Here is a 25422-nt window from a genome sequence, read left to right as displayed (position 1 = left end):
ACCCCCTCTCCTATCATTCAGCCATGACTCAGCTATGTTAGGAAGCCAACACAGACAACCTTCGTTATAGGGAAAGATAAAACAGCTGAGTCAAGAATCCAGTCGGTCTCCAAGAGCTCAGTTTGATACATCTCTCCAGTCACTGTGCATGGATTGCAACAAACTGTATCAAAACCACCTTCCACATCAATGGTAAAGCAAGTTAAATCCCATCCAATTTTATTTTTTGATGAAAGTTACTATACTAAGTTACTATACTCTTGGGTTCTGTTGTGCCCAGAGTGCTACATAGTAGTCAGGTAGAATCTCACTTATCTCTTAGAAGTTTTAGATAAGAATTATCTGGTCTATTGACCTGTTGGTGTTGACTGACTGTTCTGTCACAGAAACATCCTGAGAATCTCTCAGAGAAAGACATAGGAACCTTTCTAAGCTCCTTCATGATGAACACAGATGGGAAGAATTAATTGAGACTTTCTTCTCTGGCCTTTTCTCTGTGTGTTCCTTGAATATGTTGCTTAATTGGGTCTAAAGACTTTTGGATGGTTTTTCAGCTCATTAACTCTTTTTTTTCAACTGGCTTCCATTTTATGTTAATTCTCCTGTTTTGAAACTATGAACTGCTGTAGCAAATCTTTGACTCTTGTTCCCCCTTCAACTCACAAGTTTTGCTCACTTTTGCAGCATCTCTTCAGTGGTAACATTTGAATTGGATCCTGTACACAGGTTAGACCTAACCAAGATTTTATTCTATTCTTCTGTGTTCCTGAAGAGCTGATCCATGGAGATGTTAATCGCATCTAGAAATTCTGTTTTGCTGTTGTTTGGGGGTAACTGATATTTTCTATTAGTATTGTTTCCTGTCTTTGTAGCTTCAGTGATATGGTAACTGCCACCATCTTAGGCAGCTAGTAATACAGTCCTAATGCTGTTTCCTCTACTTTGTATTGAAATGACGGTTCACAGAGGTACTCTGTTAGTGATTGATGTGGTTAATTTGCTGATCTAATTTGAGAGAAGTAGCATTACTCCTCCACCAGGGCATCTGCTTCATATTCAGGATATTCCATGGATCTTTCGCAATCCTCCCATCAGTTTTCCTTTCCTAAGGTAGGAATGATTCCTTCCTAATAAGTCTGTATAAAGCCGGTCATTCTCCATTGTATTTCTTGAACTTGTAATGTTTCATGGACAAGCACAGGTATTTCTGGTTTGGTTGCCTCCCCTGTTAAAAAGCATAGTTTGTTCTGTTTCTCACTGTTACCTGCTTAAGTATTACCAACTTTTGCTTTGCTCTTTACTTGAGTGTGCTAACTTCACTAAAAGTGTGACTGCATCAGAGCTGTATAGCTTCTTTCCCAGTCTCCAATTTAAAAATTCTCCTATGATATTTGTAAGTGCCATCAACCTAGTTCTGTTAAGCTTTAAATGGAGTTGTCTTCCATAGTTTTCTCTGTTCCAGTTTCTGACAACTCTGAAGTCCCCTATGCTTATACCATTTTCTGAGCTGTGCACTGAAACTGTCAACCTCTCTGATACCTTGTTTGTACAAACTGTTAGCAAAAAGCGTCAAGTTTAAGAGCATCAGACAAATGCTGTCACTTGGCACTTTCACAGAATCACAAAATAGTTTGGGTTGGTAGTGATCTGTAAAGATCACCTAGTCCAAAGCCCCTGGCACGGGCAGGGACATTTTTCACTAGACCAGGTTGCTCAAAGCCCTGTCCAATCTGACCTTGAATTCTTCCAGGGATGGGGCATCCACAACTTCTCTGAGCAACCTGTTCCAGTGTCTCACCACACTCATTGTAAAAACTTCTTCCCTATGTCCCTTTTTCAGTTTAAAACCATTGCGTCTTGTCCTTTCAATAGCTAAGGTCACAATAACACAGAAGAAGTAAATGCCTCTATACAATATACATGATTCCAAAATATTTTTATAACGCAAAAAATGTTAAGTTCTTAAGAATTAGTCTCAGTAAAGTTGTGGTACAGGAAACAGTCAACCAAGATCTATACTTACAGGCTCTAGGCAGTACTCCTGTTTTTACATCAGCTTCATAGTTAGAAAATTTACAATCTTAATACATTTATGTTTTTTTTGAAAAGGTCTCATTGTGATTCCACACCCACCCAGGATGCTGCTCAACTACTTTCTGAACCACTCTCCCAGATCACCCTGAAGCAAGGTTATTACTTTGCTTTGCCTCTGGGCAGCAATATCTGAGTCTAGAATCCCTTTAGCTTGAAGTACTTCTAAAAGTACTTTTAGAATGTGACAATTTTGGGGAGTATAAAGTTAGACTTACTTACCTTTGGGGTTTTTATACTGGGGGAGCTCTTTCCTTAGACCATTTTCCAGCCTATATATGCTGGAAAAGGTGGCAATCAGATGTGTACATGATGAATACTTTGATCTTGATTACTATTTTTATGTGTCTTCTGTTCTGGTTTCTGCATGGTGGACAAGGATGGCTGTAAAATTGATGATGCTGTCAAATTAATAATCATGGTGGGGCAGAAATATATATTTATTTACTGGAGCAAAAGCTCTTGATTCCTGCACTAGAACTGTGAAGCTCTAAAGTAGAGGACAACTGCTGGTCACCACAGGCCCAGCTGTGCCTCCTTACTGCTTTGAACAGCTTGTGTTGTTATTATATAATGCTTGTTTGGGAATTCCAGCTGTTGCACACATGCAGATCCATAACAAGAAGCCTCATCCCCCCTTTCCTATTCCAGCGGCTTTACACTGCAGGGTATGTTTTGCATCCTGAAGTATTTTCCTTCTGTTGCACCCTGGAGGGCTGTATCTATAAATTTTTTTTTTTGATGGACTATTTAGAAATCCAGTGGATTCCTAAATTGGACTGTCTTCTGATGTGCTTCTGGAAGTGAGATTAGAAAGAGATGTAGCCCACAGCTGTACACTCAGAACAGTTCTGATGGAAATTCAGGTGATGAGGACTGAAGAGAATGAAGTTGTAAAAGGAAAAAGAGGTGTATAGATTCAGTGATTTCTACCTTCCCCCCCCCCCCCCCCCCTTTGTTGCCAGATTCTGCTATTATTGAAAGAGTAGAGGGGAACTGCTAATTCTGTGTGCAGTGCTCCTGATAAAAAGACCATCCGGGTTTGATTCCAGAGTAGACAGTCTGTCAGTCCTTTCTGTAATAGCTAGTCTGTTTGGAGGGATGACATTTCACCCCTTTTGCAGTTTCCCATTGGAAAAGGGAGACACACACTCTTCATAGCTTCCTATTTCTATAGCTGGGCTGACATTTTTTGGAGGGGAGCAGGTTTTACTGCTGGCTGCTTTGGCTGATTAAAGTCTTAAAGGAAGAGGACGTAGGCACTTTAGTCTTTCTGCCATTTTGCCTTCAGGCATTTAACACATCTTTGGAGAACTGTTTTATGTGGACCTGCATGTGGAGTCCATTAACGAAGTGAGTGAAAAGTAGTGGGCTCACTGTTATGAATGTAGTTTTTCCTGAAACGTTTGCATGCTTTACAGCAAAGCTCCTTTTGGAGATGTCATAGGGGTTAATCTTCAGCCTACTGGATTGTCTGGTGGAATATGAAGTGGAACAGGGTAACTGTGTAAACGCTATATAGCTCTTGTACTGAGTGCTTTAACTTTATCCAAGAGCAAAATCTAGCAAGGCCTAGTAAGTACCAATGGAGACTTAGAGTTCCTTTAACTTACCATCTAGGTTGCTCTATACAGGGTAGCAGGATGTTGTCATGTTATCATGTGTTGTCATGTAACGTGACCTAGGGCTGCTTTTTCTACATGATGCATAGTTTATTCATACCAGGATGAATGTTATAGTAGCTATCTGCTTAATTGATATTTACTTGTATTGTGTTGTCATTGAAAAGGAAACAACAAATTTTCACTTTGGGAAATCTGTTCCTCTCTTGGAGCTCCTTTTCATTCATTTCTACTTCTTGCGGTGTGTATTTGGCCTGTATGATCTTTCCACTGTAATTTTTGCCTTGCTGTGTATTTTTGAAGTGTTTAACATGGCAAGATTGGAATCCTGGTTGAGGTATCAAAGGCTTACGCTTTACTACTACTAATAATATTAAGAAAAAGGTAAATGCATTATCTGACACTTGTTTGCATTTTAACACTACCTATTTGTCTTTCTAAAAAGTTTAAAACAGCAACCACTGTTAATTGTTGTACTTTTTTGTAAATGCTTTCAAGTAGCTTTTTCGGAGAACAGCCATTTTAAAGCTATTCGTAGTAAACAAGGTTGTTCTAAAAAACGATAGAGCTTACAATTGTTTAAAAAGTAGCTATGGAAACTAGCAGATGATTCTCAATTTAAAATGAGCATTCTTTGCTTTCATTGGCTGTGCTCCCTTCTTGAAAATGGCATGCTTCACAGGCACTCTACAACATTTTCAATTAATTTAATTTTCTTTAAATGGGCAAAATATTGATCCTTGTTAAGGTATGTTAGAGTTTGAAAACATCAAGCTGCTGTTTGCTTGGTTTTGTGTGTTTGGTGTTTTTTTTTTTATTTTTAAACTTCTGCTATCATAAATAAATCTTTTTTTCTCTTCCAAGCTGGAAACATTAAAATCCATTCGTTTGCAAGTCTGGCAAAAGAAAGTTTCCTTCTTGAAACAAGACCAAGTGTGCCAAGTTTTGGCTTTAGCCTTCTAAGCTGAAAGATTCTTTGCAGTATGTGTTACAAAACACATCCTGAACGCTGCAAAGAGTTGTGTACATGTGCCTAGAGATGCATAGTTTAGTAGGCATAACTTTCAGTTTGTTAGATTACACTATAGACAATGCATCTCTAACACAAAAGCTTACACATTGCTATTTTACTTAGATTGTGGTATTTAAAAACATACTTGAATAGTCTGTTATTTTCTCTTTAAAGAGAAAGGGGGAGGAGATTCATCCAGCCTAAAAAAAAAAAAAAAAAATGAAACCAAAGAAGCAATAAAAGCTGGTGATTGCCACTCATGTCTTTGTATTCAGTCTGCGGTGACTGTACTGTTGTAGATACAAAATTCTGTGGGAATGCTTGTTAAATGTTTCGCTTCCCACAAGTACAGTTCAAAGTCAAAGTTCCTTTTTGATGCTGAGAAGGGTAGATTATTAGCTCTGTGCATAATAGTTGTCAAGTTCCTTGGTGTATTGAACTTGGTGTGGCTTTACTAAGTTTGTGTCTCTTGATAATATTCACGAAGTTCTAAAACATCAGTGACTCATATTGGAAGTAGTTGCTATTCTGATTCAACATCCTCCTGGTGCACAGACTATAATGCAGTTATAGTAATTGAAAATGGTTTGAAAACTATCCTAGCCATATAGAAAACAGTGTGCTTGTGTTCTTAAAATCTTTAGCTTAACATGATGGTGCTTGCTAGAAAAGACTTATTTTTAGAGACTTTAGCATGCTTGGCACAAGCTTTCAGAACTACTTTTTCAGCTGTACCCTTAAACACATGCTATGAGGAGCCATAGCTGTTTTTGACTGTGGTTATGTAACTCAGGTAAAAAATTAGTTTCAGATTCAGTTAAGCTATGACTTACAATGATTGTCTTCTGAAAATATATAATTGTCAAACTTGTTACAGAGAATTGAGGAAGTAATATATGCCTCATAAAATTCAGGTGTTAGCTCTTGGTTTGTCTGTTCCTTCTCTTCCTCCCATTCCTCCTATGTTGGGAGGGGGGGTTGGGGGGAAGGCAACATGAAAAAACCCTGTCCTGTATAGTCTAAATCAACCGTAATTGTGCAATATATTTATTGTAATTGTTTCCTAAATTGATTAGAATTTTGTAAAATGAAATTATTGCAGTTTTGCAGTTTGCATGCAGTTCTGTGAATCAGTTTCATACAAAAAGTTTTGGCATTCACAGGAGCTGTAGTTAAGATCTCAAGTGATCAGTAGGCAGGAAAAACAGTTATGGCTGGAAGTGCAGCGCAAATTTTACCCTTTAGTATGTTGTTTTAAAGTATTGTTCTTTTTTTATCATTGTGCATTATTTCACAGTTAGTAGTAAAGCACTTGGAACTGCGAAACTGCAGAGCCTCATACAGTACAGAACAGCACTAAGAACTACAGCAGTTCATGCAGTAAGCTACAGAACTTACAGAACTACAGAATGCCAAAAAATTTAGAGGTACTTTTGAAGTCCAAATATTCATAACATCCAGCTTATTAATTCTAGCAGGAAATTGCTGCATGCTCTGTACATCTGAAATCAGGTATTTTTTCAGGTGCTTGTGGGTGTTTGTCTTCAGTTTGTCAAGGAAGATAGCTGGGATATTTCTTGGCTAAGTGTTAAGTGCATTTATGCTGCATCAAGAGTTAAGCTGAACTGGAAGAAAGCTGCTCTTTAAGAACAAGCATGGACAGAAGAAATTATTTTGATGTAACTAGATTGTTTTAATTGTGAAAACAAGCCTCTATACTATAGCAGTTTCTATCTCCATGTATGTAGAAGTCTGTTTATGAGCAAAAGCTCCTTATAAGCTAAGAAGCAGCGGGCTGTAAGGATTATAAAAGGCCTGCCAATCAGTTCCACTTGTGACCATCCTAGGCCCAATAACATAGGCATACTGTGGCTCCTATGTGAGAGCTTTTTTCTTTTTTCTTTTTTTTTTTTTTTTCCTCTCCCAATCTTGTGTAACATTCCCCCCAGTTTGCTCAGTTGTGAAGTTAATAATGGCAACAGAGGATCATCATTTGCCTACTAATAGTATCAGTACAGCCACCTAGCATGCTCCTGAGCAGGGGAACTTGGGTAAACAATCTCTGTGGGTAGGACACCCATGCTATCTCCCTATTGCTGATTGTTACAGAAAGGAAGTGGAGTGTTACACTAATCCAATGTTATATAACTCTCCTAGAAGGCAGGCTGCAGATTTAGAAAGCACCTATGGATGATTCAGCCATTTCCCTCAGAGGAACAGCAACAGATCTCAAGATGGCAGGCTGCCTGCCCAGCAAGTACCAAGGAGAGATTGCAGGACTTCTGTATCCTCTAGTCAGCTGAAAGGGCAGAACCAAGGCCTTCATCACCCAAACCTGTTGTCTGTGGGTGAGGATAGTGCAACTTACAGTATTTGCTCATTGCTCACATTTTATGTAATCAGGTGTACCTATAACCCTGGATTTGACAAGAGAGGATGGAGGCATTTGAACAAGCTAAGCCCAAAGTAGCGTTTAAAGAACTGGAGATGAGCAGTGACTGCTCCATCTTTCACTTTGTTCAAAAGCAGTGCGTTAAGCCCAGGGGTTCCAAACAGCTATGCCTTTTCATCATTAAATGGTGTGTAAGATTAGGTACCTACAGTATTTGTTGCTGGAGCCTTTAAAAATAGCACTGAGCAGTGAGTCCTGCCAAAGAACTCAAAGTGTTGAGAAATAACAGGCAATTACAGGAACGTTTAAGTCCTGCAAACAGGAAGAATGTGCTGAGCATCATCACGATTCAAAGTAGTGAAGTGACCTGGAAAAGTGCAATGTTGTTGGTTTCACAGTAGTATCCACAGCTTTCTGAAATCCTTGTTGCTTTACTAAGGTGGAGGTACATTTGCTTCATGTAGAACCAAGGCCTGCAGAGTTTCTGGAGGCCGTTTGGATGTGGAGCTAAACACAAGCCTCAAAAAGGTCTGTTTGGCAGGAATGCCAGTTTCCTAAAGTTCAGTGGAACAAGTTCTGCTGGGCTCCTCGGGATTTGTAATTCACAAACCAGCTGGCACCACAGAATGGGATGTTTTACAGGCTTTTATCAGTTATCCTGAGATGGTACTGAGTTATTTTGCTTATATTCCTACCATGACAGAATGTCTCAGTAGATTTTGTTTGCAAGTTGTGTATGTGTTAGTATGTGCATAAGGTTAATTGATCTGTTTTGTGATTCAACGTGTGTTAGCCTATGCAAGTACTGTGAAGAATCAGTTTTGTGTTGGATTTGGCTGTAAGTTGTCACTGTCACTTATCTGATTTGAAAATACAAATTTTGATTATTTTTTTTTTTAATTAAGGTACCTGTTTTAGTAACAGAATAATTTTGGTGTAGAGGGAAATGCTGTATTTAGATTTTTGGTTTTCATTAAGTTAACAAACCTAGATATATCAGATACTAGTTAAAATTATACCATGAACTAATGAGTTTGTAGATTTAAATTGCACATCTGAATTGCTTCATTGTGGAAGGTGAGGAAGGCTTTTATTTCCCGCTCCCTCCCCAAGGAAATAGCATAAATGGTATGCCATGGTAACCTTCTATTAAAAAAAACCAAAATTCTAAAAAAAGGTACTTTTAGGTGTTTTTTAAATGCATTCTTATGTTTCTAGGTTACTGTGATGCTTTAGCAACTTTAACCAACTCAAATTATATGTATTGATGGTATTCTTTAATTTGATGTGTTTATTTTTTAATTGATTGTGTGTGCAGTTCACTAACTAAATAGTATGTTATTTCCAGAAGCACAGTCTGCTTTTTATGGTTTGCTGAGCAATCATTGGGTGTTTTAAGATAATTTAAATTAGTCTAATGTCCTTAGGACTTCAAGCGTGTATTTCTTTGAAGTCATTAATGAGGAAAGACAAAGAACTCTAGCAGACATTCAATAACGAAGCATGCAACTCAAAAGAATGTGAGGAGAAGCTTCTAAACTGAACCCTAAGGATGTAATTTCAAACACCTTGTAACCTGTCCTTTTTATGTTTAGCCTCATTCCAATTACAGTATTCAGCTTATGTTTAAAAGGAATCCCTTATGCAACAAGGAAAACAAATTAAGAACTGTGAAATGTGGTTTACTATTATGCCTGTGTGTAACACAAACCTGTAAGTCACAAACTTCAGTGAGTTACAATATATCTGTAATATATTGTATGAAAATCTGTAAACCAAAACCAAGGACTGTATAAGAAAGGGGACAGCATAGGAAAAAAGATGTGTATAGCAACTGCATTTCCTCAAGATTCACTCTGAAAAATATTTCTTATAACAAAGCTTGTAGTTCTAGGGAAAGCAAAATTTTACATGTAGAGAAAGAAGCAAAGTGAATTTTTGAGGAGAAATCGGAGACATCCTTAAAAACCAGAGGAATGCCTCACAGGCTTCAAATTTACTTACTGCAAATAGGAAAACAAGCTATTCCTAGACCTCTGGAATGCAGTCTGGGCTTTTGGTCACAGTATTTCTCTTTTTTTTTTTTTTTTTTTTTTTTTTTTTAAGTAGGCAAAGCGGTTTGGAATAGGAGATCCAAGGTCTCCCAGACATTGTTGGTTCAGCCGTATGTCAGAAATTCTTCATAGTTGATTTCTTGCAAGCTGAATTGAACTGTAATTGGACTTATTTTTATAATAAGGAATTAGATTGCTTTCACATACTTTATCCTTGTGTTGATCATGGGCTGAAGTCAGGGATACAGTGTTCTTTAAGTTTGTTTGCATTTCAGGGCCTTCCAGGGTGATAAACATGTGTTTCGGGAACCAAGAGGAATCTCTACTTTAGCATTCAAACGCAAGGTAAAGGCTGCTGAATGTAGCATCTACGGGTTTTAAGTCCAAAGGTGCAAAGCTGTGTTTGACAAGTAACAAAGTCCTGGGATGAAATGACAGTCAGCAATGAAATAAATGAGAGTTCCGCTGTTGACTTGAGCGGAATAGGGATTTTGTGCTAGTGTCTGGGGAAACAGATGGTATTAAAACCAGTTTAACTGTTTCGGTATTCTTTTGCACGTGTACTGAGCACTGTACAATCTTAAAACCTTTCACTGTTAAATACTTTGCAGCATCTTACTAGATTGTGATGTAGATCATTGTTTTACAGATACAGAAGTGGAAAGGAGAAAAAAATGTGTGGCTATTCTAACCTTTTTATGCTCACTTCTCTGGAGTAAACTGTATTGCTCAGTATAGCAAGATCACTAGTAAAATTGAGATTTCAAACAGTTTAGCTTTCATCATTGACCTTGGTGCACTAGATAAGTTTACCTTCTACCTAATTATTTTAGAAATAACAACAGTGCATCGTTATAATTATGGTATTTGTTGGGCTCGTTAGCAGTGGAATGATGAGTCACTATTCAGTTGAAATCTATGCTCACCTTTAGCCCTGTAATTTTTGCTGAAAATCATGAACCTTTCTCAGACAAAAATATTACTGTCTTTATATTATCTGTGTTTGCTTTCTGAAAGATTATTTCAAGACTGTTTTCAAGCAACCAGTCTTCTAGTAGGATTAAGTTAAGCAAGTAAATGAGAAAAAGCCTATTTTTAAATCTAGATTCTGTGTGTGCTGTTCTTAGATTTACTTGCTGTATGAAATGTTGTAGTGATCTATATATATGCCAAGATTTAGTGTTGATGTACTAAACTTATTTTTTTCTTTCTTTAATGTCTGAAGTTAAAGGTATATATTGTGCCTCCTGATTTTGGGATGCTAAGGCAATAGAGATACTCCTCAAGTGCAGTTCTTGTTAAGCCTCAAAGCAATTAGTCACGTAGGTAAAATCATCTCTATCTGTTCTTCTTTATTAAACAAGCTAATAAATAGTGTTTTGGTGGGGTTTAATTATTTTTTATGGTATCTCTAATAGATGTATAAATAAAGTGTGTTGATTTTTGTTGATCTGTTGTCAAAGTTCTTTGTTAAGGTTCTTTCTGCAGAGGAATTTCCCAGGTCATGACAGTGAATAAATGCTTTATTAGTTCTGTTATCTTTAGTTGGTTTTTAGCTCTGCTGAAGTGACCTTTTTACACCAGGGATCTTGTACGAATACAAACAGGATTAGAGTTACCTTCTCTTTATCTTTTTAAGACATTATACCATGGAGGCACAAACACAAAATTTCCCTGAATGTTATTTATCTGGAAATCCATCACGATGAAAATATAGTTATACTGCATCATATGTATGCAACTTTAATGAACAAAAAGTTATATGGCTGAATTTCAAGAAAAAACTAAAATTCACTAGTAACTGTTGGAAATTGCTGTCCTCTGATCCTGCATGAATTTACTAGTTTAATTACCTCGAAATTTTTTTTGTGTGATGTTACGTTCAAGCTATTTGTAGATGTATGTCATGAGGCTTTGGAGGCTCCTGACCCCCAAAAGTTAGACTCCTGGTACGTGTAACTGCTTGCTGTTGTCCCCGTTTTCCCTGGTTCTGCCTGCAAATTGAAACAGTCCGTTTTTGTGATGACTTAAAACAAAGGTAATCCTTATTACCCAATTTTGTGGTATGAAAAAATAGATCATATCAGTCGTTTATCTAGTTCAGCTAAGAAAGAAGCTGTACATTTGAAAGTTTAGATGTTAAGTGTTCTTGACCTAATATGAATATTTCTAGCTCCAAAACTTTTCATCGCTTATCTTTTCACCATTGGGGGTACAGCACAACATGTACTTCTGGTTTTGTCTTGCATCACTTCCAGACTTCCCGGATGTGGCAGGGAGCATGCTGTTGTTGCATCACTTGAATTTAGGTGGCCACTGTGGAGGACAACTTGGATAAACTTTTTGGTTTTGCTTTTTTCCCCTGACTCTCCAGCTTTAGGATTGCTAAATTCTGTGGCATAATTTAGTAAGAGCAGTCCCTGGGGTGTTTCAGGGAGTGTATCCTCTAGCCAGTACAGTCTGTCAGAGCTTCTTGCTGCTGAGAAATACATGTACTGAAGGTGGAGTCTGGATTTAATCTTGAAATTTTCTAGGCTTGCCTGTTGTAAAGGACTATGCGTCTTGTGCTTCTTGCCAAGTAAATTTAGAAAGCCTTCAGTAAATATGATTAAGATGGTTAGATCTCCCCATTCAAACACATGAAGACGTAGTTTAGTGTCATATAATGAGCACACGGCACTTTTTGTGTATGATACTTGGGCGAAGTCAGTATCATACTACATCTTCTACTAGTAGCTTATGTGTGAAATCAGTGTGCGTTACAGAGGGATCAAGTACTCTGACTTGCATGCTTGTTGGCACTTCCTCCAGAGGAGAAAACTAAGGTTTGTTTACGTTGTTTATTATGTAGGCAACTGATATCCTTAAGCACAGGGATTTGAGTTTTTTTTCTGTGAATTCATAATTGAATTTGAGATGTGCTTATCCATTTACATTGGAATCCTTGGAAGCAATTGTGATCCATAATATCTTGTGATAGTTCTTTCCATAAACTGATTCTGCAGTATGTGGAAAAACTATTTCCTTTTTAGTCTAGCATTTATTGTATTTTATTTTGAATTAAGGGTTATTTTATGTCTTTCTGTCATACATTCCCCAAAGAATTTTCTCTGGAACCAGACAGAGTCTGGCTTTTCCCTGTGTAGGCGCTTCATGGACTCTCTTTTAGTTTGTGGGTATCAGTACCTTTAAATGCCTTCCTTGTTATTTTCTCTCAGCTCTTTACACTCAGTAATGCTTTGAGTTTTATCTTTTAATCCAATTTTGTATGCTGGAAGCTTTCACCAGGCTGATGCTAGAATCTCTTGGTTGGTTGGCTGCAGTCAGTGTAGATGTCAGTAATGTGTGAGACAAGTTCTGGTTGCTTCTGATGCACGTTGCCATGTTCATCAGTGCTTGATTTCATCTGCAGTCCAGGTACTCTGAGTCCTTCTGTATCCCTGGCTAGCCACTAGTAATTGTCTTGTCTTTTTTGTGCCTTTTCTTGTTTGTACATAAGTCTAATTTATAAACAGGTTATAAACCTATGATGTATTCCCTTTTTTCTGACCCCTCTGAGAAGCTCTGCTTATACCAGCAAGGTCATACTTTTAAAACATTTTCTAGACACAACAAGCTGTAGTGACAAAACAATTTTGTTAATCCATTTGCATCTACACAAAAACTTGATGGTGTAGTTACTTGCTCATTGCATTATTTTTTTATAATCATGACTTAACCTGCCAGAATCTCAAAGGTAGACCAAGGTTTTAGGTTCTTTACTGGCATGCTTACTTTTATTTAGTTTTACATTCCTAAATTATAGACTTCTGCTTAATTCAGATGTGGCCATTAGTATATTCTCAGAATGAGTTTATCTTGTGTAAATATATGCTTGCTAGTCTTGCAGACCAAATTAGATTTGAGGGTTTTCTGAATTACTGTGGCAGAATTTCAGATAATTCTAAGTTACTTCTTTAACAGAAGTGAGGTATTACCAAGCCATGTATGTGTTGGTAGGCTTCAAAAGGATAAGTCCAAGAAAAAAGTGTTATCTGTTCTGTTCCATATCTTTCCCCATTTTAAGCTTGCAACACTTTTATAATTTCGTGTTTCTTAGTAGTCTCTTGTAAGATAAGTCTTCAAAGTCTTTCAAATTTCAAATAAATTATATCAACCAACTGGGCTTTTTGTCTGCTGTTTTGTTTAACATGCCCAAGAATTTGAGTAGATTAGTGATGCATGGTTTTGCTTTGCAGCAGCTGTACTCATTTGCCTTTATTGTATAACATCAATCGTGGGAGTTTGTTTCTATTTTTAGTTGTCATTTCAGCATACTTTTCTAATACCAATGTCTGTCTCATGGGTGGACAGATTAGAAATTATCACTATTAATGAGTCTTTATCAGAGTAATTTTTTTTATTGTACAGTGTCAGCATAAGATACAATAGCGTATGTATCATAAGATATTCAGTAACATGCCACCAGACCAATGAAAACAAAAGTGATTTTCCTGTACAGAATGTAATGTGAAACAGGAGAGGGTTGTAGTACGTTAATTTTATTAACGATTACGTACTGTACTTGCTCAGAGCTCTAGTTAAGTAAGCTTGCCATTATCTAGTGAGTTTCATCTTGATGCACTGTTGCAACATAGTGAATGCCTGAAGGTCAAATTTTTTATGCAAATATTTGTGACCTTGGCAGCCACTCTTTTAAAAGCTGAATTATCAATGAGTTTGATACCTTCTCTGATTTCCAAGAGACACTGACAAGTATCTTACATGAATGTGGTATTATCAAACATAGCGTCCTGGAAAAAGCAAAACAAGAACCAAAAACATCAACAAAAGTAGGTCAACAAGAACAAGTCAGCAGGACATCTAGGTTTTTTGTTTCGGGGTTGGTGGGTTGGGGTGGGTGTTTTTTGTTTGCTTCCTTGAGCTTTGCTAGTAAGAAGTGCCTGACAATTTGAAGGTGTGTGTATGTCTGAGAGCCTGTACAAAACAATCTCCATGTTAAATTAATTCATCTGGATTCATTAAGAGCTTCACTGGTTAAGTGTTGGTGAAGGTATGCATAAGATAATGAATAATTTGTAGCTTCTAGCTGTTCATCTGGTGAATGGTGAAAAGGGAAGTTTGTAAGTTGCTGTTACTGTGAGACTACAGACTTCGGTCTGTTTCTTGTTCATAGATGTCTCATATTGGATTTCTCTAGTCTTCAAGCATACTGTTTCCTTAAGTGTTGGTTTACTTTGAGGATAGTTAAGACTTAATACTCTAAAAAGATTTTTTTAGATTTGTGTCAGTTGTATCTTGATGGCACTTTGGGAGAGGGGTAGAACAAACTTTCTGTGCTCATTCTAATGAAAAGATCTAGTAGACAAGCTTTCCTTTTTCTCACTGATAGAATTGCCATTTATATAATTTCTTTCCTTTTCAGAAGGAGTATTCTTCAAATTTAATCTTTAATTGCCCTGTTATATGAGAAATACTTGTCTGTTGTTGCATAACTTGCAGGAACTGTAGCTTCCATCAAGTTGTGTGACTGACTGAGCATCTGTATCTTTTCTCTGTATCTGAATATTCAACCAACAGATACATTTCTGCTGTAAGACCTTTTACTACTTTTTGATGTCTAGGAAATGAATCATTGCTCATGATTTGGGAAAACTCAGTGTACCTCTTCTCTTTAGAAACCTGGAAGAATGTTCATAAATTTACACATTTCAGTTTATTGTGTTGTATGCAGAAGAGGGAATGAATCAATGGAGTTATAGTTGTGCTTAGTTTGAAAACACTCTAATTTTACAGAGCTTTAGTTCAGCTATTACAGGAGCTTACGCTGGCAAAAGGATTCTAACCAATAAGCAATTCAGTTGAGTCTGCAAATACAGGGCTAACTTTATTAGCAAAAACTTAAGAGTAGATAATCCCTGAAAGTGTCTGCAACAAGGATTTTACCACAGAAATTACATTTAAGTTGGGCAAAACTGGTAGTTGTGGATAACAGTTAATGTTTTACATTTTTGTGGGAAAGTTTGTAAACAATTTTGATTCCCTGTTTACCTTTTTTATCTTGCTGTAGATTAAATATCTCAATAAAAATTTACAGTATTACTTCCTTTACAAATCAAATCAACTTGATTATGATCAAATAAGATCTGGTCTATGGTATGAATAACATCCTTATTTTTTAAAGGGGTAAAAAAGTAAAAATTAATAACTTGAAGGTATTCTTTGAAAACAAATCTGTCATCCAAACCATGATCTGGGAAAAAAATGTATCACAAAGATACAAAGTCAAGGCAAGTTTATAATGAAAATACTAATGCAACCCTAGTTATTCTAGAGTAGGTAGGTCTCAGTGTTTGTTTTGCAGTGTTTGCCCTATATGTCAGGGACAGGATATTTAATTATGCATTAAAAAATACATCTTTGTATGTAAAATCAACTTTGTGCAGAATTTTTGCGATAGTGAAAAGAAAGAAAAGCTTGAACGCTTCTTCTCTTTCATCTTTTATGACTGGTAGGACATTGTGAAATAGGCCATGTTTGATTAATGTTGGGTATGATAATGTAAAGGGCTTTGAAGAAATCCCATCTGTTCATCATCAGCTGGGAAGTTAAACTTTTTCATGTATCTTAAAAAAAAAACAAAAAACTCAGAGCAGCAGTGTAAGGAGGAAACAGCTGGCAAAGGTCAGACTGAACTAGCAACTGAATTTTAATAATTTACAGGGTGGGGGGGATTTAGTTCTATTTTCATGCCTTTTAAACTGTCCTGCATATTTTCCTTATTATCTCATAATTTTAGAAAATGCTAGGTTTTCTTCTCCTTTTGACTATTCATTGTGAGTTTGAGAGGAGGTAGTGAAGAAGGAATTAATTTGTAGGTTTTTATAAAACGATTGTGTTAGCAATTTTAGCAATTTAGATTTTTTTTTTTTTTTTTTTTTTTTTTTTTTTAGCATTGCTAGCTAGGAGCCAAGCATGGGAGCATCAGACTTACAGTAAATAAAATGAAGAAAGCAGCCTGAGTCAGGCTTGTCTTATTTAGTCTAGACAGTACTTTTCATGCCAAATGTTACTGGTCTCATTTCTGCTTGCCAGAGTTACTCTGATACATTGCATTCCTGGTTTCCTTTTATCAAGAAAGAGAGCTTTCTTTTGCATCATAGTTAGCTGCAAATGTTTGTTCTCCCTCTGCAGTGCTGTTGTAGCCTTATATGTATTTATCATATTGTTTGTTTGAAGATACAATTAGACATTTGTTTGTCTGCCTAGCGTAAGCTTCTGCAATGGAAAGTTTTTGTCAAGTTTATTAAGTTAATGTCAGTTTTGACCATTTGATTACAAACTACCAGATAAATTAGTGACATAAGCCTGTGTAATGCAAAAATGCTGCGTAGTCTTGGCTGGTTCATGCAAAACTTAGATTGGAACTAACAATTGCATCTTTTTAACTAGTTTTACAGGGAGCATTGGTAGTACTTGACTATATTGTATTGCAACAATGCCCAGGCGTTCCACTGGGCTGCACAGAGTTGTGCAGCATTTAAACATGCAGTAAGCAATGTTCTAAAGTCGGGAAGCAATAAAATCCCTTCAGTTGCAGTGATGGTTGTTATTAATAGATAAGAACCTGGTTTAGAGTGTCTGTGGCCTACTTGGAGTATCTTCTTGTGGGCTGTGGTAGCAAGATAGCACCAGCTATTCCTAGTGGCCTTGAACCTTGACTAGTCTTGTGAAGAAATCAATCTTGCTGCTTATTTTTTAATTTGGATGTTCCAACAGCAGGAATAGATGAAAACACTCCACTCAGTGCCTAACACTGCTACCCTAGTGTATTCTGAGCAGAGATTAAACTGACTGGACCATCTGCCTTGGGACAGCTAGGTGAAGCTGAGAATAATAGTAGACTTAGCTTTTGCTTTGTGCCAGGGACACCAGCGCATGTGATGTCACTGTGGATGCAGCACCTGGGCCCCCACGCAAAGACAGGACCAGTGTGAGGGGTTCAGGCAGAGCTCCTGAACTTGGCAGGTTACCCTACAGGAGAGGGAAGAAGCAGTAGTATTCCTGGGCTGGTAGGAAGGTTGTTTAGCAAGCTGGCACCAACAGTCATAGCAACAACCACTGCTTTTTAGAGGATTGGGAATATGTTGTAGTAGAGCTGTTAAGGATAATTTCCAAAAGCACTCAGTAGGGACTGGGGTGATGCTTGTTACCAAACTAGGCCTGTTTTCTTGTGATATTTTACGTTCATATTAATAATTTTCAGTGCTGACATATTTGTCTTCTCTCTAAGGATCAGGCTCTCTTCTGTCTTCTGAGTTCAATTAGAAGGGATAGTTCTGAAGATTTCTTTCACAGGGATCAATACAAAGAAAAAAAAATTCTCCTCGCTGTGTTCCACTAGAAATCCTATCTTCCTATTTAGAAGTCCTGAAGCACTGAAGGACCCCCTGTGTGCTGGTCTAGGAAGAAGAAACCCAGGTCCTTCATTGGCGTCTATACCCTAAATGTTGATAGCAGAGCTACGTGACTGGTCTCATATAGCTCCCATGATGTAGTTAGTAGTATCTTTGATTCTAGTGGAAGATGTAGTATCTCCGTTAGCTATGCAATATCCTTTTGACTATGAACTAACATCTTTAAGAACTAGGTCATGTTTGGAAGAATTTGAATATCAAAAGAACAGTCAGATCAGAGGGATCTCATAAATGCTTTGATGTTTGACCATATCAGCTCCTACTGGAACTGCACTTCTGGTGAGGAAGACCAGTCAAGCTGGTCAGATGGCTGGCAAAAACCTGCTGCTACTTAGCTCGCATCCTCACTAGCATTGGATGTCCAATACCAGACAACTTTTAAACATTTGGTGTACTTCTGTGTGTACCTATAGGTACAGACAGGCACTTAAATGGCAGCATCTGTCTGTGTTCATTCAAAGAACATCATTAAACAAACATATATATATATATATATAACTTCTAATAGATTGCTGTAGTAACAACTTCTGTAGTATTTTGACCTCTGTTGTCACAGCGTGTTTACACATCACATGGGAAGAATTCAGTATAGACCCTCTTATGTCCAGATACAGAAATGGATGTGCTTATACATAGGTGTCAAACGAGATCTGCAGGAAAAAAACAGGTTGTACAGGAAGGATTGTAGTAACTCTTTAAAGAAATGAAATTCATATGTAAGCAGTACTGAAGGCAATGACTTCAGCTTTATCGCAGATTGAAGTCTGCCTGGTGATAGTTTTGCCAGATTGTGTTGAATTGACAAGATAACCAGAATATTGGATGAGGGAAAGGCTGTTGATATTGTATACCTGGACTTTCAAAAAGCATTCGATACTGTCCCCCATACAATTCCCATGGAAAAACTGGCTTTGCACAGCCTGGATGAGCATACGATCCGCTGGATCAAGCACTGGCTGACTGGAAGGTCCCAAAGAGTGGTGCTCAATGGATTTAAATCCAGCTGGCTGCTGGTCACGAGTGGTGTGCCTCAGGGCTCAGTGTTGGAACAATTTCTGTTTAACGTCTTTATTGACAATCTCGATAAGGACATAGGGTGTATCATCAGCAAGTTCGCAGATGACACCAAGTTAAGCAGGAGTGTTGATTCCCAGGAGGATAGGGAAGCTCTACAGAGGGACTTGGATAGATTGGACCATTGGGCCAACATCAATGGCATGAGTTTCAACAAGGGCAAGTGCCAGGTTCTGCACTTGGGCCACAATAACCCCATGCAGTGCAACAGGCTTGGGCAAGTGTGGCTGGAAAGCTGCCTGGCAGAAAGAGACCTGGGGGTTCTAATTGACAAGTGGCTGAATATGAGCCGGCAGTGTGCCCAGGTGGCCAAGAAAGCCAATGGCATCCTGGCTTGTATTAGAAATAGCGTGGCCAGCAGAAGTAGGGAGGTGATTGTGCCCCTGTACTCAGCACTGGTGAGGCCACACCTCGAGTATTGTGTCCAGTTTTGGGCACCTCAATACAAGAGAGATATTGAGGTGCTGGAGCGAGTGCAGAAGAGGGCAACGAAGCTGGTGAAGGGCCTAGCAAACAAATCATATGAAGGAGCTGGGACTGTTTAGTTTGAGGAGGAGGAGGCTGAGGGGAGACCTCATCACTCTCTACAACTACTTGAAAGGACGCTGTAGAGAGGTTGGTGCTGGTCTCTTCTCACAGGTAATTAATGACAGAACAAGAGGGAATGGTTTCAAGCTCCAACAGGGTAGATTTAGACTGAACGTTAGGAAAGAATTTTTCACAGAAAGAGTGGTCGGGCATTGGAATAGACTGCCCAGGGAGGTGGTTGAGTCACCATCCCTGGATGTGTTTAAAAGATGTTTAGATGTGGTGTAGGGGAGAACTTTGTAGAGTAGGGTAGATGGTTGGACTCGATGATCCCAAGGGTCTCTTCCAACCTACACAATTCTATGATTCTATTCTATGAATTCTGAGCCTGACCTACAACATCCCTGAAGCTTCTCTTGATCTGCTGGTAGGAAACATAAAGACGACACAAAAAGTACAGTATTCTCTCTTAATCTGGGGAAGTGACTTTTACTGAATATAATGAGACTGTGTAAGCTCTGTATTAGAAAAATTTGACTTGGAGATAGTCTGAGGAGTTATGTTTCTGTTGTATGGAAGTCCTAGAATGTCTCTGTTAATGAATGCACTTTTTCTCAGACTGACCCAAGTTAACAAGAGCATCTGTGTAGGACAAAACCCCATTGTCTGTTCTAACCACAAGTCCATTGGCTACAGCAGTTACTAAGCATCCTCAAATAACATGACTAAGGAATCGGGCATTGCTTTGGAGATAGGGGCTGGCTCAGGCTCCACGTATAGGAAAACAATACAATAATCATCTGACCTCTCACTCAGCTGAAATTTTTCGGTCCCACCACTGTGGGGAAGTGCTGCTCAGCTGTCCTCTGTGATATAGGGCCCGTGCCTTATTCTCAGAGGACAGTTATTTACCTTGCAGAACTGTGGCTTTGAGCGATGGTTGTTACAGGTCCTGTGACTTTCCCATTTTTCCACTTGTGCAGACTGAACTTATTACAGGCCCTTAGTTGAGAAGAAAGTGAGGGAGGCTTACAGCATCCCACTCTCTGTAACTTCATTTGAGCAAAGGACAATGTAGTCCTTGTAGCCACTGTTATTAGGTTAGTAATTGATTCTGAGGGATGTGTATCTCTACTGTGTGATCTACGTTAGCTACAACTTCTTGAAGACTTGCTATTAGTAGATTTATTACTTGAAGGCATGGTATTGTTTGTTACACAGTGGAATGCTGCAGCCCAGGGCCCCAAAGGCACTCGTAGTTTCATTGCATGTGGTTAACAGCTGTGTGATTTGCTCCCTTGCTTGTTTATTGCTGAGTAACACTGGAAGAGCGAAGGCCAGTTTGTCTGTTACTAAAGAAATGGTTCCTGCTGCTGATGGTGGCTAAATAACCATGTTTTCTGAGAAGGGGAGAAGGGAATTTCTATTGAAATTTGGTGATGTCTTGTGCAGCGAGAAGCTGAGATCTTACAGAGGAATCTAACAGTACACATAAGGAACTGGGATTGGCAGTGAGAGAATCGGTGAGCTTGAAGGAATCGTCTTGTTTTAACAGGAAGGGGAAATAGTTTTGCTGTGAAAGAAAGCCATGTGGTTATGGAACATTTGTCAGAGATATTCAATAGTGCAGACAAAGAGAAAGTGGATGGGGAGAGGAGCGTGGAGCTGCAAAACAGAGACAGACCTTCTGATGAGATGGGCTGAAAAAGGGGAAGAGGAGCAGTGCTCTGCTCTATGGTTAGAAGGGTATGGTGGGGAACAGAACAGGGTTTCAGGGAACAGAGCGGGGAAAGTCAGCTGGGCTTAGGTTCTACTTTTGACATACTTGGTGTGAAATGGCAGTTGTAAGAAATGGAGAAGAAATGCACTGCTACTTCTTTGACCAGTCTGGAAAGCTCCTTGTGCTAACAAAGTTGAGCTCCAACTCATGATTTTGAGGAGGACTTTTTATTGTTCCTCCCTGCCTTCTGACCTGTCCATGATACTTCTCTTGCTATGTTGAAGAGGAAGTGATATAATCCCTGTAGTGTTTTTGTTACATGTTTGTTGAGACAATGGGAATGCTAAATGCATGGAAAATCAGGTGCTTAATTGGAGGCTAGTAAGTTTCCCAAACTGTATTTTGAGAGAACAGATGAATTTGTCTTTAGCTTTTTACCAATAGTCTCTAAGTCTAATTTATTAATTCTTACATCATTTTGTCTCTTCTGGTTTTTTTTTTGTTTTGTTTTTTATTATATAAAACAGGATGATGCCCCTTTCGTCTCAGACACTGATGATGAATCTTCATCATGGCCAAACACAGGAATATGTGATCAAACCCAAATATTATCCAGTAAAAAAAGTGATTTCAGGAGAACAGTCCACTGAGGGCTCATTACCACTGAGACTGGGACAGGATCAACTTGCATCACCTTTTCAATGTGAGTACAACTGCGAAAAGCGAACTCCCTTTTTCCCTCCCAAAGCCCCCTCCTCCCCCCCTTTTATTTTTTAAGGTCTTGAAATTTTTTTTGTTCACCTGAATTGCAGTAACACTTTGAGACAGAAAAAGGTTAAAATAATTAAACATGAGAATTCTTAGATTAGCAAATACTGCAAGATACTGCATCCTGTTGAAAGGCAAAACAGATTTGCTGGATGAAGGAAAAAATTGAATGTATTTCACTGCTGGAATCTTCTAATGCTATTTCTAGATGATGGTTCTTCCTTCAGATAAAAGGTGCTTTGTGAGCACTTGCTAGAGTAGGTATAACCCTGAGTACTGTCAGCATAAGCTGACGTTCCCTTTACTTTAGTATGATGGATACCCTTCTTGGAAAGCTGGAGTCTGGGATTTTTCTCTATATTTAATTTATTATGTGTTTATGAACTTCTGGACAGTGTGGAGGCTTCATGAGTTTCTGCTTTGTATTTATAAAAAAGGATTGTGTAGGTGCCCAGCTTGTGGCCTTGGCTCATGCCCCATTGTGTGGGGAGCTTGAGGACAAGTTTTGGCTTAAAAGATGAAGAGCTTGATGAATTATTCGTTAGGTATTCCAGAGCGTCTGCTGGCTTGATTTGGATAAAAGCTCCTGCAGTTAAATAATGGACTGATTAACACGGAGACCTAAGGTACTTGCAGTCTTCTGACAGGCTTCCTCTGCTGTAGCACAGAGAAATATGTTCTGCTAAGGATTTAGGGAAGAGCCTTTCTTTCAAAATCTGTAAATATGGTTTCTTTCTGTGAGTATCTTTGCATTTCTGCATTGTACATCTTTATGGTCTGTCTGTTTATACTTAAATGTAACCCCCTGCTTCCTTTTCCTCAAGTGTAAGTTCATCAACGGGTAATTAGAATCTTGGCCCTACCAGGACCTAACAGGTCTTTTGACTAACAGTTTGAGTGGTGTAGTATACTGCTTGCAAAGCATTATATACTTTTCTCAGAAACTTCAAAAAGATATTTAATCACATTTTCAACATCAACCAATACTCCCTTTTGCAAATAAGATACCATTGCTTTTCTTTCAACCACTTGTAATTTTCCTTCAGATAAGATATTAGTGGCCACTGGGATTGGATTGTGTCCTTCTCTTCTGACTCATGATAGCCAAAGAATATACAAATCCCATGTTGTATAGTTCTCCCAGTACTTGGAGTGACTGTTGCTTGTTGGATTCTCCCCCAAAAAATCTTCACTTTTGGTCCCTTCTTTCAGGCTGTTTGAGTCAGTCTGCCTTAGATACACTCAGTGTTCCTTGCATGTACCAAGCTGTCACTAAACGAATGGGTTGTGTGAGATTTTTTTTTTTCTTTTATCGTAGCATAAGGAAAAATAACTCCATGCAACTCTAAGACAAAGCAGCCAGTGCTTCTAGCTCTTCGTAGCTTATTGAAGCTCCTCTGTTAATTACAGTACTCTGAGGGACGTGACTGGGAAAAGGAAAGCCAGGAGCTGAAGACACCCAGCATTTGTTATCAAATCCTAAGAAGTCCCTCAGCGAGTGGTGCATTACTAAAACATTCTACCTTTATTGGAAAGTGTATGATTCCTAAAACACCCAAAGGACAGATAGTTAAGAGTTTTCGTGGCCTGATAAGATCAGCCATGACTTAAGTGTTTTCTCAGAGGTAAAACGCAGGACTAAGTCTGAGGCTTTGTATGGTGTTGAAATTTCTGATACTGGGCTTTTGAGCAGCTTAAAAAGGTCACTGAACCTGTTTTGCCTCCACTTCTACATTTGTGAGATGGGAGTCAGTGATTGCAACTTCTGATGAAGCGGTTTAGATACCTGTCAGTGCAGTGTGCTGCAGTTTGAGCTGTGTGTTATTAGAATTTAAGATTGTACATCCCTATATATAGAACGTGGCCAGCTATATCTATTTAGGGTGTCTTCTGGTTTCTAGAGGTGCTGGAATGGATTCCAAGGGTAGAAGGCTACTCATTTCCATAAAAAACTAAGTGTTAAATTTCAACTGTCGGTATTTTAATGTTAGGGTGGTCTGAATTAATTACAGTGAGGCAAGATTAGGATGTGAAAATTTATGTCAGGTGTTCTGTGATGACCACCAATATGCAATTCTTAGCCCTGTCTCGAACTGAGGGATGAGTGCCTGTGAATTATGTCATGCTTATGGCAGGGTTGACATTAATTGTCTAGTTAATATAAGGAAATTGGTGAGAGTGGCTGCTGATATCATGTTTTTTTTGTCATTGCTGTTAAATGTATAATCTCATTTCATGGCAGAGCCTCTTTATTTCATTGAGCAAAGGAATCAGTAATGGCAATGTGGAGATACTTGAAAAGGAAGAGGGGAAAATGTAATAATTTCATTAAAAAGTAAAAGCCAGAAAGTTAGTACTGAATACTTCAAGACCTTTTTTCTTTCCTTATCACTAAACGTTGTTTTTTTTCAAAGAAGAGAAGTAGTAGCCAGATAATACTTGGTGGCATCACCCAAGACTTCATAGTTATCAATTAACATGACGTGCAAAGCAAGTCATTCTGTTATTTTTTTCTGAGTGTTTCTGTGAATTTTATTTTGAGTTATTAACACTGTGACAGATACTGGCATCTATGAAAGATCTACTCCATAGAATAAATCTATTTTTCCTGCTGTAGCTGCAAATTGGTGTTCATTTTTCTGGACTTCTTACAGATGATTTCAATCCCGTGACATGACATGGATAGACTTGAAACTGCAAGAAGTGCCAGTTCTGAGATACCTTTAGATACAAGTCTGTCCTGGCAGGGGCAAATGAGATGTGGGCTAATGGTGCTTTGTGTGGAAAACCACCAACCCTGAGTAGGTGCTCCTGCACATCTTCTGATTCACAGTCAGTCAGTCAGTCATGTTTGAATGTTCTATTATAGTGCTGCCAGATCAGCTTTTGGAGATACTAGAGAAAAAAAATGTTAAAGATTAGTCACATTAAACATTTTTCAATTAAAATTCATTTAAGGTTCTACCTGGAACACCTACTCTAGTGTATTTATGAGCAGTTTCATTTTGCTTATAGCTTTCAGAACATGCAGTATAGTAGTCTTATTAAAGACAACAAAATGGTTTATTCTTTTTGCCTTTTAACTTTACGGTAAAAATCAGTTTATGTATCACACCAACAAAGCTTGAAAATTCAGTAAGCCATCAGGGTTACAATAATAGCATTTAAACTCACCGTGGGATGTAAAATGCAGTTTCCTGCCAGCAGCCTTTCTACTGTCAAGCATTTTGATCTTTTGTGCTGTGTCCTAAGACTAGCTAGTGTAATTAGGCATTAAGCTCACATAAAAAGTTTAACTTCTTTCATGCTAAATTTGTAATTCTTTTTCATTGTGCCTAATGGGGGAGGCTGTTGTAATTGTTCATAGTGATTTTTAAAAAGTTTTTGTTTGATTTAAAAACAAAACAAATGAAAAACCCACCCAGGAAGTAATGTTAAAGATCTTGAATCAAACATTTTTTGAGTTCACCGACTCAATTGAATTTTCAGAATGGTCACAATTTTACTCTGTTATTAATTCCGTCTCCTTATGCCTAGTACTGTAATACAGTTTTATTTATATGGCCATATACTGCTTTATTCAAAGCGCTCATACCACATTCAGTACAGAAGGAGAGAGAAAAATCAGGACCCATAAATGTGCCATTGTATAAATTTGAAGTGTTTATCTTTAGAGCCAAAATG

The 25422-nt window shown here is 38.1% G+C and overlaps 1 protein-coding gene across 1 annotated transcript in view; it reads left to right on the top strand.

The window, feature by feature from the left end:
* Positions 1–25422, top strand: part of LTBP1 (latent transforming growth factor beta binding protein 1) — a gene marked incomplete at its 5' end in the record, with an annotated part of 207046 nt that overhangs the window by 26533 nt on the left and 155091 nt on the right. Inside the window, one exon of the mRNA XM_082480509.1 lies at positions 21498–21673. Coding sequence (XP_082336635.1) covers positions 21498–21673 — 176 coding nt within the window. The remainder of the gene's footprint in view (positions 1–21497; positions 21674–25422) is intronic.

This window comes from Vanellus vanellus, assembly GCF_965231255.1.
Source record: "Vanellus vanellus genome assembly, chromosome: 3".
Classification (NCBI taxonomy): Eukaryota; Metazoa; Chordata; class Aves; order Charadriiformes; family Charadriidae; genus Vanellus; species Vanellus vanellus.
Note: the sequence above shows the minus strand (reverse complement) of the source record. Positions and strands in the feature narration are given on the sequence as shown.